General features: G+C 46.6%; 1 protein-coding gene across 2 annotated transcripts in view; it reads left to right on the top strand.

Annotated features, from left to right (window-relative positions):
* SLC36A4 (solute carrier family 36 member 4) overlaps nt 1–17065 on the top strand; it is a 284195-nt gene that overhangs the window by 63233 nt on the left and 203897 nt on the right. For both annotated transcript variants that reach the window (XM_044286008.1, XM_044286009.1), the window contains 4 exons: nt 1243–1331; nt 2497–2592; nt 10516–10600; nt 13546–13755. In XM_044286008.1, coding sequence (XP_044141943.1) covers nt 1243–1331; nt 2497–2592; nt 10516–10600; nt 13546–13755 — 480 coding nt within the window. The remainder of the gene's footprint in view (nt 1–1242; nt 1332–2496; nt 2593–10515; nt 10601–13545; nt 13756–17065) is intronic.

Consider the following 17065-nt stretch of genomic DNA (forward strand, 5'->3'; position numbering starts at 1 on the left):
GAGGCGGGTACTGTGAAAGTCACTGTTAAAGGGGTGGGCACTGTGGAAGTCACTGTTATTAAATGGGCGGGCTCTATGAAGGTCACTGTTAAAGGGGCGGGCACTGTGAAGGTCATTGTTAAAGGCACGGTACTGTACAGGTCACTGTTATGGGGGAAACTGTTGATATCTTTTTACGACCAACGGAAAAAAAATGAAATAGATGAAATATACCCATGCGAAGCCGGGTCCTTCTGCTAGTAGTATTTATTTTAGTATAAATTTCATGTGAAGAAACAAGTTGCAAATTATTGTCTTTGGCCTTTGACCTGACTGAACGTCTGTCACCTCGCTTTCTTGTGCGTTTCTATCCTTGCACAGAGAAGTATACGATTTATAGACGTGTCCCCCCTACAAGAAGAATGCTCCCTTTTCATCATGTACCTGCCATTTCCTATTCATTCCTATCTCCGCCATGCATTTATTTGCGGCTTCTTTGATTTCTATTGTGACTCTGACAATGAATGTAAGGATTCCTCCTAAAATGACTTTCCTAGTCCTTCTTTCTAGAATATCTCTGCACTTTCAAGTGAATCTCCACTTTTTTTTAATACCATATAGTTTTTAAAGCTCAACATTCTGTGCTGAATAATTCCTTCATATGTTTACAGCAGCCAGAGCTATGGTACAGAGCTTCAAATCCACTGCTTAGACAGTTAATAATAATATTAAATATTAATTTAATAGTAATATAGTAATATTAATTATTTAAAATAGACAACTTTCACTACTTGTGATGGCCACTAGTGGGAGCTTTCTTTATACTGTTGATAATTTATTTGAGCCCAATAATAAAACTGTATGCTATGAGCTCCTGAGCTCCCCCTAGTGGAGCCACATTCGGAACAACCTGTAAAGTAAAGATAAAATTCTGTCCATACTAACAAATGCCGTTAATAATCCCAATAAAACAATGCTGTAATTAATTAAAGTTACATGAATGGAGGTCCTCCAACCCCATCTTGTAGCTGTCTGGAACGGAGCGAGCGGGGGGGGGGGGCTGGCATGAACAGCTCTCTCCATTCACTTCTATGGGAGCTCTGAAAATAGCCAAGTCAATGAACCTCCCATCGAAGTGACTGGAGAGAGCTGCACATGCGCCACCACCTCTCCATTCACAGCAGCTGCAAGACTGGTTATCCCCCATGTTGCGGTAGATTTCTATATATTGACTCATTATTGTACTGTTTTTCTCTTTTCCAGTTGGGACCGGTGAGCCTTTTATTTTTTGGCATTGTCTCCATTCATTGTATGAACATGCTGGTTCGCTGCAGCCATTTTCTGTGCCAAAGGTAAGGCTGACGCTTACTGATGTCCTGTGCTCTCCTGACGTGTCTGTTTCAGTCCGTTGTGTTCCCCAGAAAATAGGGGTATTCCCATCACATACAATGGGGGCATATCGCTAGGATATGCCCCCATTGTCTGATAGGTGCATGTCCCGTCTCTGGGACCCGCACCTACAACAAGAACGGAGCAGGGAGAGTTATGGCTGGAGGACCCCAGGTTTCCCGGTGTCCGTCCACCACCAAGCGCTGCTCCCATAGAAGTGAATGGGAGCGCACTTCGCACGCGCGGCCCCTGCTCCTATTCATTTCTATGAGGCAGACGGAAATAGCCGAGCCAGCGCTCTGCTATTTTCGGCAGCCCCATAGAAATGAATGGAGGGCGGCTGCGCATGCAGAGTGCGCCCTCCATTCATTTCATATAACCGCTCCGGTGCGGGTCCCTAGCGATATGCCCCCATTGTCTGAGATGGCAAAACCCCTTTAAGGAGCATCTTCTTTTGTCTGTGTTTCCTCTGTTATTCCTTCTGGAATGTGAGGCTGCCAGCGCTGATTGGACAATGCTCTGTGCAGTGACGGGGACGTCGTGACTAGAGATGAGCGAATTTCATGTTATGAAATTCGTTCACGCTTCGTTTGGTGGTGAAAGCAGAATTGCGTTATGGATTCCGTTACCACGGACCATAACTCTATTTCATAACATGAAATTCGCTCATCTCTAGTTGCGACAAGGGAAATGGTAATATATATATTTTTCGGTAAATAAATCTTTTCCAGAATTTAATGAAAGATGAGATCTCTGATTGCAGTCAGAGAATAGAAACATCCAAAGGCTACAAAGCAATTATCGGACCCTTTACACCTTTTGTAAGCTTTTTCGAGAACGTAGACAAGACTGCTCCCATTCACTGACGGCAAGCAGATGTCGAGAAATGAAATGAAATGAAAGGAAAAGAACTGAAACACAATGTATGAAGGCTCAACTAGGAAATGCTTAAAGGAGTATTCCACCCCCATCCCAAAGGCTCTCATGTAAAGCAAAGTGTTGTCGTACCAGTGGGTCTCTCTGGTCTCGCTCATGTATCAGCAGATCCTCCGTTATTGCCGGTTCATGATAACTCTTCTAGAGCCTTACAGTAATTTCTGATTGCACCGTCGTTTAATGTCATTTTAGGTACAAAAAAGCAAATTTAGGCTACAGTGAAACAGTCGGACTGGCCTTGGAAGTGGGACCTGTCAAATCCCTCCAGCAATATGCCTCAGCAGGAAAGTAAGTCTGGTGAACGTCCTGCGGTGAATGTTGTGTCTATTAAAGGGGTTGTGCAATCATTCAGAGTAAGGGGATGATTAACTGATAGGTGGGGCTCTGAACGCTGGCAATGGGGGTCCCGGCTGGAAATAACTAAAGGCATGCTCCTGTAGTTCCATAGAGAATGGATGGAGTGGCAGGGAGCAAGCTTGACTTACCGTCTCATGCAAAAGGGGTAATAATCCCTGTGTCCTGACTGGTGGGGGGTCGACCGATCAGTTAGTTATCTCCCATCCTCCGTGTAACATTGAACGAGAGCACACTCCCTTTAAAGCAGGGATGCACAACCTTTCTGGTCTGGGGCTCGAGGGGTATCGCCATCTGAGACATCTATGGCATAACTAAATACAAATCCACTTCCAGGACTCCCAACTAGCGGGAGACTGGGGGTTCCCTTCCCTGTTCACACTCTACACGCTGCTCCTCTTCTCTCTAACATGTGTAATATGTGGCATTATGGGCCCCGGGCCACAGGTTGTGCACCCCTGCTTTGAAAGGGTGTCAGCCGCCAGGAAATTCCCAGATAAACCAGGCACAATCTCTTGTAGCACTAGCTGAGCTGAATGTAATGAGACCTTTCACTTAGAGATCTGTTGCTTCAGTCTGAAGAAAAAGTACTTTTTAATCCATATGCAAATGAGCATTTAAGTGCACTGAGGGCGGACCCAAACCACTCTGTGCACCCTTGCTTTTCCGCCTTCCTCTGCCATCTCCTCCTTCGTCTTGACAGGTCAGGCGAGATGACTATGCAGGAACCTGGGAGAGGATGGGGCTGGCAGAGGAAGACGGAGGAGCAAGGGTGCACAGAGTGGTTTGGGTCCGCCCTCAGTGCACTTAACTGCACATTTGCGTATGGATTAATAATGCTTTTTCTCCAGAATAAAGCAACGGATCAGTAAGTTAAAGGTCTCATTACATTCAGCTGAGCTAGCCCTACAAGGCATGGTGTCTGGTTTATCAGCCAATTTCCTGGTGACAGATCGCCTCAGATTTTTACCTTACTCTACAGCAGGACACGTATAACCTGTATTAGAAGATATGTGTATCTGATTTCGAAGAGCATTATCTATATATGTGCTTGTTTAGCCTAACATTCCCCCCACTCCACCAGTTTAAGGAATAACTGCCCGATTCTTATGCCCTCCCCTCCCTGTTACCCCCTATTGATCAGGCACTATCACAGTGTTCCCTCTTTTATGTTATCTTTGAGTGAATGATACTGAGATGCAGTACCAGGCACCACCACAAACATAGACTGGCGCTGTACATTCGTAAGGCTAGACCAATGATATTCGAGGCAGGCACCAAGTAGTGCTGATGTGCAGTTCTACATTCCGCATGGGGATTAGCCATGACGTCTGTCAATAGGGCTAATTCTTGTTTTTTCTGAGCGTAATCTGTGCAAATAAGTAGCGTGCTACTTATTTTTACTGTAGTTTTTTATTTTTTTCCACACTGCAGTAAAAAATCTGCACTGAAATTTTTGGGGGCCTGTAAACAGGGTTGCAGATGCCTTGTTAACATTCAAGGGATGTGATTTGTCATTGGATTTAAAGAAAGAGCATCTGTCACCATGATCAACCCCATTACATGATCCGCCCTGCCTGGTAGGGTTGGTCATGGCAACTAAAATTAGCCCTTTTCCTCTTCAATCGATATTACTGATGCAGAGGAATTCTTATCTTTAGCTACATGCAATTGAGGTGCTCGGAGCACTAAGGGTTTGGACTAGCCCCTCGGAGCACCCCTTAATCTCCTCCTCTCCTTGTTGTCACGCCAGCATCCAGTGAGTTTGATAGGGCCAGACATGAGAGCACTGAGGGTTTGGACTAGCCCCTCGGAGCACCCCCTCATCTCCTCCTCTCCTTGTTGTCACGCCAGCATCCAGTGAGTTTCATGGGGCCAGGCATCAGAGCACTGAGGGTTTGAACTAGCCCCTTCGGAGCACCCCTTCACCTCTTCTTCTCCCTGCTGCCACTCCAGCATCCAGTGAGTTTGACAGGGCCAGGCATCAGAGCACTGAGGGTTTGGACTAGCCTCTCGGAGCACCCCTTCACCTCTTCTTCTCCCTGCTGCCACTCCAGCATCCAGTGAGTTTGACAGGGCCAGGCATCAGAGCACTGAGGGTTTGGACTAGCCTCTCGGAGCACCCCTTCACCTCCTCTTCTCCCTGCTGCCACTCCAGCATCCAGTGAGTTTGACAGAGCCAGGCATCAGAGGACTGAGGGTTTGGACTAGCCCCTCGGAGCACCCCTTCACCTCCTCCTCTCCTTGTTGCCACTCCAGCATCCAGTGAGTTTGACAGGGCCAGGCATCAGAGCACTGAGGGTTTGGACTAGCCTCTCGGAGCACCCCTTCACCTCCTCTTCTCCCTGCTGCCACTCCAGCATCCAGTGAGTTTGACAGGGCCAGGCATCAGAGCACTGAGGGTTTGGACTAGCCCCTCGGAGCACCCCTTCACCTCCTCCTCTCCTTGTTGCCACTCCAGCATCCAGTGAGTTTGACAGGGCCAGGCATCAGAGCACTGAGGGTTTGGACTAGCCCCTCTGAGCACCCCTTCACCTCTTCTCCCTGCTGCCACTCCACCTTCCTGTGAGACTGACCGGGCCAGGCATCGGAGCAGTGAGGATGCCTGGGCGTGAAAGACCTCAGAGAGGGCACATCCCCGCTCTGAGATCTTCGCTGGTACTACGCTATCATTTGCGACTTCTTTACGTCGCAGTAATGGCATAACCACTGATAAATGACCCTAAGTGTTGTCATGTGGTGCAGACAGTTGACGAGAAAGAGGACAGAAGGGACTAACGTCTGTAACCATGGAGACACATAGATCTGCACTGGAGCTGTGTACACAAAATCTTGAATTGATACAATGTTGCAAAGTTGTTTTGTTCTTGTTTCAAATGCATTGGAGTAATAATACAAAAGAGGTTACCAAGGTATTTATGCCTTTACAGTCACGTGTGATCCAGATTTTATGTGGCATTTACACCGGCAGATGTGGGCAGTGACGCTGCCGGCAGACCGTGGAGTATTTGCATTTTTTTGTACTGCGTGCCTGCACCTCTCTATCGGTTGTTTATATCTCTTTTTCCTCTTCACGTGGCGCGCTCGTCCTCCTCGTTTATCGCTTTTCTTCTTGATGATCAATGTATGTGTTCCGCTCCACATTAGCACGTCCCTCATAGGAGCGGCGTTACCGGAGCAGGTACTGTATCTCCCGGCTCCGGCCCGGCGCAGCTCGCCTCGGTGATTAGTCGCCGCCTGAATAAAACTGGCGTGACATTACAGATAATAGCTTGTCTCCTTCTCCCCGGCAGTTTCCAGATGGAGTCTTTGTTGAAGGCTCCGCTCTGATTTTAACCGCTTCCACCCCCTCGTGTTACCTGACTGCAGGAGTTTACCTCGGCTTCCCTAGCAGATGTCTGGAAGGAATTGCTCGTTTTCTTGCCGCTGTCTGATCCATTTGTACCTATTGTTAAGTGTGCTGACAGTGATAGGAAGGGAGACAATGATACATAATTGCTCGCTTTCTGCATAGTTGGAGAAGAGTTTCCTAGGAGACGTCGTTGCTGAAGGGAATTTAGGTTTTGCAAAGTGAGAACATCGAAGCTTCTGATGCTGCACGATCTGAACTATGTAAAAGTCTCTGACAGCTCGCATTGCTCGGCCAAACGTTGCAGCAGCACAGCTAGTGGAAGTGGATGGGGGTCGCGTAGGTTGCGTTGTGTCGTGCCAGCTTTTGGGTCCCAATGGAACTCCATTCACTTTCCTCAGTTGCAATGTAGCATCACGTTGCTGTGGGCCCAAGTTTTCTGTATCCCCAGACTTAAAGAGATTATCCAAGAGGGAATACTTGCCCCCCTACATTCCCGGGACAATACTTACCTGGTTCCCGACACCGGTTTCCTCCAAGATCGTTCCACGCCATCTTCTCATCTCACCTGCCTGCAGAAATCAACATCCATCGACGGAGGGGGTGCAGCCAATAGCATCACCTCCTTTTAGCTGCACCCCCCCTCAATCAACGGATGTTGATTTCTGCAGACAGGAGCGTGCAGCGATCGGGGGGGGAAACCGGCGCCGGGGACCAGTTAAGTATTGTCAATATGGTGGGTTTTGATTAACCTCTTTAAAGAAGTTGTGAGCTGATTGCCAGAGGTTCCTCAACCTGTGGGTGATCACTTATCACCGGGGAAGATTTTTATGGCCATGCATTACATCTAATACATATACAGGCTGCTTTTACTTAAAGAACTTTTCCCACTTTATCAAGTGGCATTTATCATGTAGAGAAAATGCAAGGCACTTACTAATGTATTGTGATTCTCCATATTGCTTCCTTTGCTGGCTGGATTCTTTTTTCCATCACATTATACACTGCTCGTTTCCATGGTTACGACCACCCTGCAATCCATCAGTGGTGGTCGTGTTTACACACTATAGGAAAAAGCACCATGGGAGCTCACATAGGTTACCTCTGTTTCCTATAGTGTGCAAGCACGACCACCACTGATGGATTGCAGGGTGGTCGTAACTATGGAAAGGACCAGTGAATAAAGTTATAGAAAATCAAATCCCGCCAGCAAAGGAAGCAATATGTGTAATAACAATATATTAGTAAGTGGCTTGTATTAACTTCCTTTACATAATAAATGCTATTTGCTGAACCCCTTTAAGGCGGTGGACACCTTTTTGGAGCAGTTATTTTTTTTTTTTTATGATTGCATTTTGCTTGTTTTGGGCTACAAATAGTTTTTCTTTTTTTCAATTGGTCTTTATAGAGTTGAGTGAAGTGAGCTTCGAATGCTTCATCTGAAGTCTGATCGTTCAAAACTTCGGAATTATACTGTACGGAGATTTGTCTCCGTACAGTTTTAGAATGTATGGGCTCCGATGAGCCGAAGCAAGTTATTCATGAAGTCGCGTGTGACCTCCGTTGAATAAGCTCGGTAATTGATTCTTAAAGTAGAAAACCACTTTAAGGCTACATTCACACGTCAGTATTTTTCTATATCCTGAATTTCGGTCCGTTTTTTGCGGATCCGTTGTTCCTGAAAATGTTTCCGTATGTCATGGAAACATGTATAAATTTCAATAAGCAAATAAAGTTGTTTGAATTTCTTTGAAAAAAAATGTAAAAAAAAATAAGTTTCTGTGGGCAGGAATTAATTTCCAGGAACGGAATCCGCATAAAATGGATGACATACGTAATGACATACGAATGTCTTCCGTTTTTTGCGGATCCATTGACTTTGTATTGTACCAGGATCCGATTTTTGCGGAAAAGAATAGGACAAGTTTTATATTTTTTCGGACATGCGGAACGGAACAACGGAAACGGACAGCACACATTGTGCTGTCCGATTTTTTTCCAGGACCCATTGAAAATGAATGGGTACAGAACTGGTCCAGATCTGTTCCGCATAAAACGGAACAGATCAGGAAAGAAAAAACGGACGTGTGAATGGACCCTAAAACTTGAAACCGAGCTCGGCTTCGGTTCCGAGGTACTAGTCCGAACTGAAATTCCACTTTAAAATCAACTACCAAAGCTATTCAACGAATTCACGCGCAACTTCGTGAATAACTAATTTCGGCTCATCGGAGCCCATACATTCTAATACTGTATGGAGCCGAATCTCCGTACAGTATTACCGTATTCCAAAGTTTTAAATGAAGCGACTTCAGCTGAAGCATCTGGAGCTCGCTTCGCTCAACTCTAATAAATGTTCAGCCGTCTCTGAGTTACAAGGTTTAAAAATCAGTCTGTTTGTAAGCTGTCACAGTCTTTCTTTCTCATCTGACAGCTCCAAACCCAGACACTGTAGCGTGTCTATAACCGGGGGAGCAATTCCTCCACATGCAGTCCGCAGATAACGGCAATCCCCAGCAAAAAATACGTACAATGGAGGATGTCGGGGCGGACCACATGCACCACAAGGACATCTTACACAAAGTGATACATTGTGCAGATGAAAAAATATACATACAAAAATGCACCAAAATGATACGCAACTGACACTACTAGCTAATTCCTCAAGCCGATGTTAATCGCTGAGAACTTTGCCAATATCTTCCAGTAAGGAACATATCGGAGCCCCGATTTGGAGCATTTTCACCCGTTTAGGCCACTTTTTTTCAGTGAGTTTTTGTCTTTGTGTATGGAATGTGCCACTTCATTGTGCTGGTAACGTTCTTTTGCACCTGGTAGCTTCTGTGTCACCTGGTCTGTTGTGGGGGCGGCTTCTGTGTCACCTGGTCTGTTGTGGGTGCGGCTTCTGTGTCACCTGGTCTGTTGTGGGTGCGGCTTCTGTGTCACCTGGTCTGTTGTGGGTGCGGCTTCTGTGTCACCTGGTCTGTTGTGGGTGCGGCTTCTGTGTCACCTGGTCTGTTGTGGGTGCGGCTTCTGTGTCACATGGTCTGTTGTGGGTGCGGCTCACAGCTTTATCCTACCTCACAGGGCATTGGTGATACCACTATGGAGGCCTGTGAGAGTCTGGCTGTGAGCTGGTTTCTAGCAGTGTTCAGACCCTGTTCACACACCACGGGTAGTTTAGTGGTAGGACCCCATGTGTGCTGAGACACCGTGACGTGGTGCATGAGGGGCTCCGATATGTTCCTGACTGGAAGATATTGGCAAAGTTCTCAGCTTTTAACATCGGCCTGAGGAATTGGCTAGTATTGTCAGTTGCGCATCATTTTGGTGCATTTTTTGCAGTGATTTGCGTATATATCCTAGCGATATGCCCCCCATTGTCTGAGATGGGACAACCCCTTTTAACCCTCGTATCTCAGAAACAGCTAAACATTTTTAATAAAGACCAATTGAAAACCAGATTTTTTTGACCAAAATGAATAAAATGCAATCATAAAAAAATGCCCCCGAGGTTTTCCAAAGCTCTGTACTCTGGAGCCGAACTGGTGACCCCTTTATCACATGCATATGCCGCTAATAAGTGTTATGGACAGGGCTTGTATCTGAGACAACTGCTTTGAGTCAAATGTGACAACCAATATGGCCGCAGCATGTTGTTACAAAAATGGTTGCTGCGATGGAGGACTATGAAAATGGGGAAAAAAAATACATTCTTGGAGCTCATGCACATGACCGTATGTTTGGTCAGCATCCAATCCTCATCTTTTGCGGATCCATTCATTTGCAGAAAGATAGAACATGTCCTTTTCTTGTTCGTTTTGCGGACAAGGAGAGAACATTTCTATTGAAGTGAAAAAGAAAAAAGCAGCATGCACATGGTCAGGTTCCGGCTGAGAAAAATGGCGTTTTAATATATTATATTTATTTAAATGAGCCTCTAGGAGCAACGGGGGCGTTACCGTTACACCTAGAGACTCTGCTCTCTCTGCAACTGCCACATCCTTTACACTTTGATTGACAGGGCCAGGTGTGATCACATTTTCACTGCCCGGCCCTGTCAAAGTGCAGAGGGCGCAGCAGTTGCAGAGAGAGCAGAGCCTCTAGGTGTAATGGCAACGCCCCCGTTGCTCCTAGACGCTCATTTGCATATATTAAAACATAATTTTACACAGATGTCTTCAGCTGCCAAGTGCACATGTAACAAGTCAGCCGGTGTCATAGGTACAAAACTGCTGACAGATGCCCTTTGGATGTGACTAGAGCATCATACACCACGTTAACACAAGATCAGTAAGGCAGAGTATTTACCAAGTAAGACATCACTATATAAAGATTGTAAAATGATGCAGGAGGCCGGCGTGGTGCTTTAGGCGATGCTTCCTCGCCGATGCCGTGTATACAGATAGCAGAACTCCGCAGGCTGCCGGAGATTATAAATCATCCGCTTTCTGAAGCTGTGTTTCAATTAATTTTGTCCTCGCTTGATACAATCTCTTTCCCTACAGGAATATTGTTGATTTTGCTTTGGTGGCCACACAGCTGGGCTTCTGCAGTGTTTACTTTGTCTTCCTAGCGGAGAACGTGAAGCAGGTGAGTAACTGGCGCGGTCATCGCCTCCATACGCAGCGTTTGTTGTAAGATAGAGTCTAGAAATGTACTTTATTCTACTATTTACCGTACATCAGTCTTGTATAGCCACCGCTCGACTATCAGGAACACAGACGCTTTGGGGCATCCGCCACCTTGGGGACATCTCTGTCCTAACTGTTTGCTGGATGAGGGCAAGATAGTCTTAAAGGAGATGTCCGGCTTTGGGACTTTTTGAACTGTTGCAGTGGTGTGTTGTACCTGTTAAAAAACTCATACTCACCTTCTCTCTGCCGCTCCATTCCAGCTTCCTTCAGCAGTCCCTGTCCTGTAGGGACCTTAAGACTGCATGTGCTCCTCGGCAGCCAGTGGCTGGCCTCGGCAGTGGTGTGTCCCCAAGCATTACGTCACTGCTGGGTCAAGGGCTACTTGGGGACATGTCACTGCTGAGGCCAGTCTTTGGCTGCACCTGACCCTGTCCAATTTACAGAAGACCAATGAAGGGAGCTGGAGAGCACACGAGTATGAGTTTTTTTAAGCTGCGGTCCCAAAGCTGAACAACTCCTTTAAAGAGGTTTTCCGGGACTTAAGTAGTGATGGTCCATCCTTGGAATAGGTCAGCAGTATCATCTCAGTGAGGGTCTGACTCCCGCCACCCACACCAGCCACGATGCACGGCGGCCTTTTCCTTAGCTTGTGACGTCACATTGTTTGGTCTCGTGGCCTTTCTGCTGCTCAGTCCCATTCAAGCCGTGTCAAGCATAGCTGCTGTACAATGGACAGATCTTTGCTTGGTATACTATGAAGCCTCTTCAAACAGCTGATCGTGAGGGGTGTGGGGAGTTGGGCCCTCACTGATCTGATATTGACGACCTATCCTAAGGACTATCCTAAGGTCTACTGGATCCGAACTATAAATGTTATATTGTAAGGGTTAATCTGACTCAGTAATTGTTCTGGGGGTGGGAAGGGGGTCCCGGCACTTTCTAGTTACACCCCGGCAGTCACTATTTTTGTGAGTAGCGTACACAATTCTCGCCTCTTGAGGCAGTGTCCAGCCAAAAAAGGCCGTAGATGTGGCCGTCCATGCTTGTGGTTTCTCTTTTGCATTCTTAGAGAGTGGATGTCTCGGCTGACGGATGTGTTAAAACTTTAAATAGCTGCCCTATAAAATCTTCTCATATTAGTAGTCCCCCTCCCTCCACTCTTAGAAATCTTCCGTATGCTTTCCAGGAGGTCTGCCATTTTTGCCTCTTTCTCACAAACCTATCTGTGCCCATAAGGCAACTGGCTGCAGCAGGAGCCCTTTCCCACTGCTCAGATAATTAACCCCTGTGCTCTTTGCACGGTTTCTACCTGTCTTCTTTCAGGAACGCCCGAAAATCCTGCAGACTGTAGACTATTTTTTCTCCTGCTTCTACCATTTAGGCTGGGTTCACACGGGCGTTACGTTTTGGCTCAGGATGCGTCCCGGGTGCATTGCGGCAAACCAGCGCGAGTAAGTACCCAATTGCAGTCAGTTTTGACTGCGATTGCGTTCCGTTGTTCAGTTTTTATCGCGTGGGTGCAATGCGTTTTGCACGCGCGTGATAAAAAACTGAATGTGGTACCCAGACCCGAACTTCTTCACTGAAGTTCAGGTTTGGGTTCGGTGTTGTGTAGATGTAATTATTTCCCTTTATAACATGGATATAAGGGAAAATAATAGCATTCTTTAATACAGAATGCTTAGTACAAGGTCAATTGAGGGTTAAAAAATAAAATAAAAATTAACTCCCCTCCTCCAATTGATCGCGGTCTCCTGTTCTTTCTTCAGGACCTGTCAAAGGACCTGTGGTGACGTCACTGAGCTCATCACATGGTCCATCACCACGGTGATGGACCATGTGATGTGACGTCACCACAGGTCCTTTAGCCGGCACCCCATGATTAAAGAAGTAAGAAGAGATCGGTAACTACGCGTTCAAGAGGAGGAGGTGAGTTAATTGTTTTATATTTTTTAACCCTCAATTGAGCTTCTACTAAGCATTCTGTATTAAAGAATGATATTATTTTCCCTTATAACCATGTTATAAGGGAAAATAATACAGTGAATAGACTGTCATCTTAGCAACCGTGCGTGAAAATCGCACCGCATCCGCACTTGCTTGCGGATGCTTGCGATTTTCACGTAGCCCCATTCACTTATATGGGGCCTGCGTTGCGTGATAAACGCACAATATAGAGCATGCTGCAAATTTCACGCAACGCACAAGTGATGCGTGAAAATCACTGCTCATGTGCACAGCCCCATAGAAATGAATGGGTCCGGATTCAGTGCGGGTGCAATGCGTTCACCTCGCGCATTGCACCCGCGTGGAAATCTCGCCCGTGTGAACCCAGCCTTAGGCCTCTTTCACATGGGAGTCATGTTTTTGGCCCGGATAAGACGCGGGTGCGTCACGGGAAAATGTGCGATTTTTTTTTTATTATTATTTTTTTCCGCGCGAGTGCAAAACATTGTAATGCGTTTTGCATGCGCATGAGAAAAATCGGCATGTTTGGTACCCAAACCCGAACTTCTTCACAGAAGTTCGGGTTAGGTGTTGTGTAGATTGTATTATTTTCCCTTATAACATGGTTATAAGGGAAAATAATAGCATTGTTAATACAGAATGCTTAGTACAATAGGGATGAAGGGGTTAAAAAATTAAATAATTTAGCTCACCTTAATCCACTTGTTCGCGCAGCCCGGCTTCTCTTCTGTCTTCTTCTTTGGGGAATAGGACTTTTGATGACGTCACTTTATTTCTGTCTAAAAGTTGGCTGTGAGGAAACCGCAGAGTCGTCAAGTTTTCCACCGGTGGCACCATTAAGTTTTAAGTTTTCAATTACTTTCAGACTAAAAGCTGAGATAGCAATGTGTGACCTGGATGACTTCTCCTGCACTAAGCACGCTGTTCTTGCAGGTATTCGAAGCTTCCTTTGAAAGCCATTCCCAGTACACAGAACCAACGGGGAGATGGGATCTTGATCTGCGGCTGTACATGTTATCCTTCCTTCCTCTCATCATACCATTAGTTTTTATACGGGACTTGAAGAGCTTGTCTATCTGCTCCTTCTTAGCCAACGTCTCCATGGCCGTCAGTCTTGTTATCATTTATCAGTACGTGATGCGGGTAAGTACGGCTGCGGCCCCCTTTAAATTGCACCTTAAATGCTGCTGTATATACTTTCATAAAACTTTTGACTTGTCATACTGACATTTTAGAGGTTTTGATCATTGGCAGCCCGGAGGCTGAGACCTCACTGATCTCTGAAATACAGTTTTGCTCACCTTTCCCTGGAGAGCCAAGCAGTGTACGGACAGCCGACTATTCCAAAGATCATGGGGGTCTCAGCGACCGCACTCCCACTGACCAAAACTTCTGAAATGTCAGTATGTCGAAGGTTTATGAAATGACCATTCCAGTTCACAGAAGTGCTATGAGATACCTCTAAGAGGTTAATGGCATAAACTCTTATGTGCAGTTTAGACTCTGTTCACATCTGCATTGTGTCCTCTGTTTATATAATCAGAAGTCCTGGGGTCTGTCAGGGTCAGACGAGGTGCCCATCTTGTGGTGGGATTAATAATTCTGCATTCAGCTCTATATTTTCCATAAACAATATTGTAGTCTGCGAGGGCGGCTATGACACAGATGTGAAAAGAGCCTAGCATGAAAAATTAATCTGCATAAAAAGTTAACTGTAAAATACATGACATTACTTATCCTGTACTGACCCTGAGTTACATCCTGTATTATACTCCAGAGCTGCACTCACTATTCTGCTGGTGAAGTCACTGTGTACATACATTACATTACTTATCCTGTACTGACCCTGAGTTACATTCTGTATTATACTCCAGAGCTGCACTCACTATTCTGCTGGTGAAGTCACTGTGTACATACATTACATTACTTATCCTGTACTGATCCTGAGTTACATCCTGTATTATACTCCAGAGCTGCACTCACTATTCTGCTGGTGCAGTCACTGTGTACATACATTACTTATCCTGTACTGAACCTGAGTTATATGAACAGGGGAGGGCTAGCAGCCTTAGTCCTGGGGGGTCAAATACAGTCAAGTGGCCCATTTTAGCCCCGCCCATTATTAAAAGCCCCTCCTACATATAATAGGCCACTCCCAACAAACACTGTACAGATTAAATTCTATAGTTGCGGCCTGTCTCTACACATCATACGGAGAGGGGAGGCCTGTCCTGGCTGCACTGCCTGCTTTACATTATACAATAAACAGCAAGCTACAGCCAGGAAGCTCCTCCGCTCTCCTCCCTCCCCAGATCCTGCTCAAGGCCTGTGGTTCCCCCCACCATCTGCCACCCGCCCTTGGCCTGCTGCCCCCTTTGGCCGTCCTCACCCAGCTCTGAATCCTCCTTCTGCAAATGGCATCTCCTCTCCTACATAGCGCCCCATACCTCTTACATCCAGTGATGTCACCTTTGTTGTAGACGTTCTCTTTCTTTATCTTCTCCATTCAGACCAGACCACCATGATGATTTTTCAGCCATCTCCCATCTCTGCAGACATTGACAAACAGACATTAGTTTCCCACATTTCCATCATCTTTCCATCTTCTGAACACCCTTTACTGCCACCCCCAATACTGTGCCCGCTGTGCCCCCAATACTATACTGCAAAAACAGTCCCCCTGGAAATACTACTACCACACAGATGGTGCCCCCAATACTATACTGCAGAAACAGTCCCCCTGGAAATACTGCTACCACACAGATAGTGCCCCCTTTAACAATTATTGGCACACAGTGCTCTAAAAAAATAACTGCGCTCAGACACTAATAGTATAAAGATAATGTCCCCCAAAAATAATTGTGCCAAGCTGATACTGTGCCAGGGTGCCCCTAAAGTAACAGTGCTCCCCAAAATCCCACCAATAGAAATAATTCTCTGCCAGGGCACACTCAGTAGTAATAATAGTGCTTATACTAGTAATCATGTTCCTCATAGCCCCCCAGTAGTAGTTAAGCTCCCCATAATACCCCCTAGTAGTAATAATTCTCCCTATAATATGACAGTACATGAAATACCCCCGCTTAGTGCCCGCAGTTGAGCTAATGTCCCCATAATGTATGCCAGTATAAAATACCCCTATATAGTGCCCCAGTAAATGCCCTCATAGTGCTCCTCTCCCCCTTCCCCATAGTGTCCCCATAATATGCCAGTAAAAAAATGCCCCTTCTTAGTGCCCCCAGCAGATGCCCCTATAGTGCTCCTCTCCCCCACAATGTGCCAGTAAAAAATGCCCCTTCTTAGTTCCACCAGATGCCCCAATAGTGCTCCACTCCCCCATAGTGCCCCCGAATAATGCCCCATAGTGCGGCTCTCCCCTATAGTGCCTCCCATAACGTGCCAGTAAAAAATGCCCCCTTAGTGCCACCACTTCCCCATAGTGCCCCCAAATAATGCCCTATAGTGCCACTCGCCCCTTTAGAGCCCCCAGATACCCCCATAGTGCTCCTCTCCCACATTATGGTGCCCCCCCATAATGTGCCAGTAAAAAATGCCCCCCATAGTGCCAGCTCCCCCATAGCCATAGTGACAGCTCCCCCCGCAAAGAAAAAAAACCAAAACACTAATACTTGCCTCCATCAGCAGCGATGCGATGCAGGCCTCTTCCGGCCTGTGTCCCTGCTGTGTGCTGCCCGGCTCAGGCAGCGCGATAATGACGTCATCGCGCTGCCTGAGCCGGCCTCTGATAGGCTGCAGGCATTAGTTCCTGCGGCCTATCAGAAGAACAGGGGAGGGACACGCCTCTCCCTCCCCTGCCCCACAGCACAGCCATCTGTATCGCTGTCCTGAGGACGGCGATACAGATGAATATGGAGATAAGCGCTTCCACAATGGAAGCGCTCATCTCCTCCTGCCCGCTGCCACTGCTGCCTGCCGCAATTACATCCAGGGCCGCGCCGCCTGTGGTGATCGGCGGTGCGGCCCTGAGGAATAAAAAAAAAAAAATTTTTTTTTTTGTTAAAGACGGCCCAGCGGATGTTTTTTTTAGGGCGGCCTGGGGGGCAATTGCCTCCCTGCCCCCCGGCCTAGCCCGCCCCTGGTTATATCCTGTATTATATTCCAGAGCTGCACTCACTATTCTGCTGGTGGAGTCACTTTGTACTAACATTATATTACTTATCCTGTACTGATCCTGAGTTACGTTGTGTATTATGCTCTGGGGCTTTTAGGGAACCCATAAAGGACTACAGGGGAAGCGGCGTCGCACACTCCTCAGCATTAGTGTTTGCCTGTACAAGTGAGAGGACAGCCCTCATGGGCTTTAAAAGGGTAATTCAGTCCTGGAATGCGGCTGTGCTGATACATGAGAGCTAGTGAAGGTAGCAGCGCCCTGGACACCAGATCCAACATGTGTCACTAGGAGGGACACGTCTACAAGAGAAAAGTGTGGAAC

This window comes from Bufo gargarizans, chromosome 3, assembly GCF_014858855.1.
Source record: "Bufo gargarizans isolate SCDJY-AF-19 chromosome 3, ASM1485885v1, whole genome shotgun sequence".
Taxonomy (NCBI): domain Eukaryota; kingdom Metazoa; phylum Chordata; class Amphibia; order Anura; family Bufonidae; genus Bufo; species Bufo gargarizans.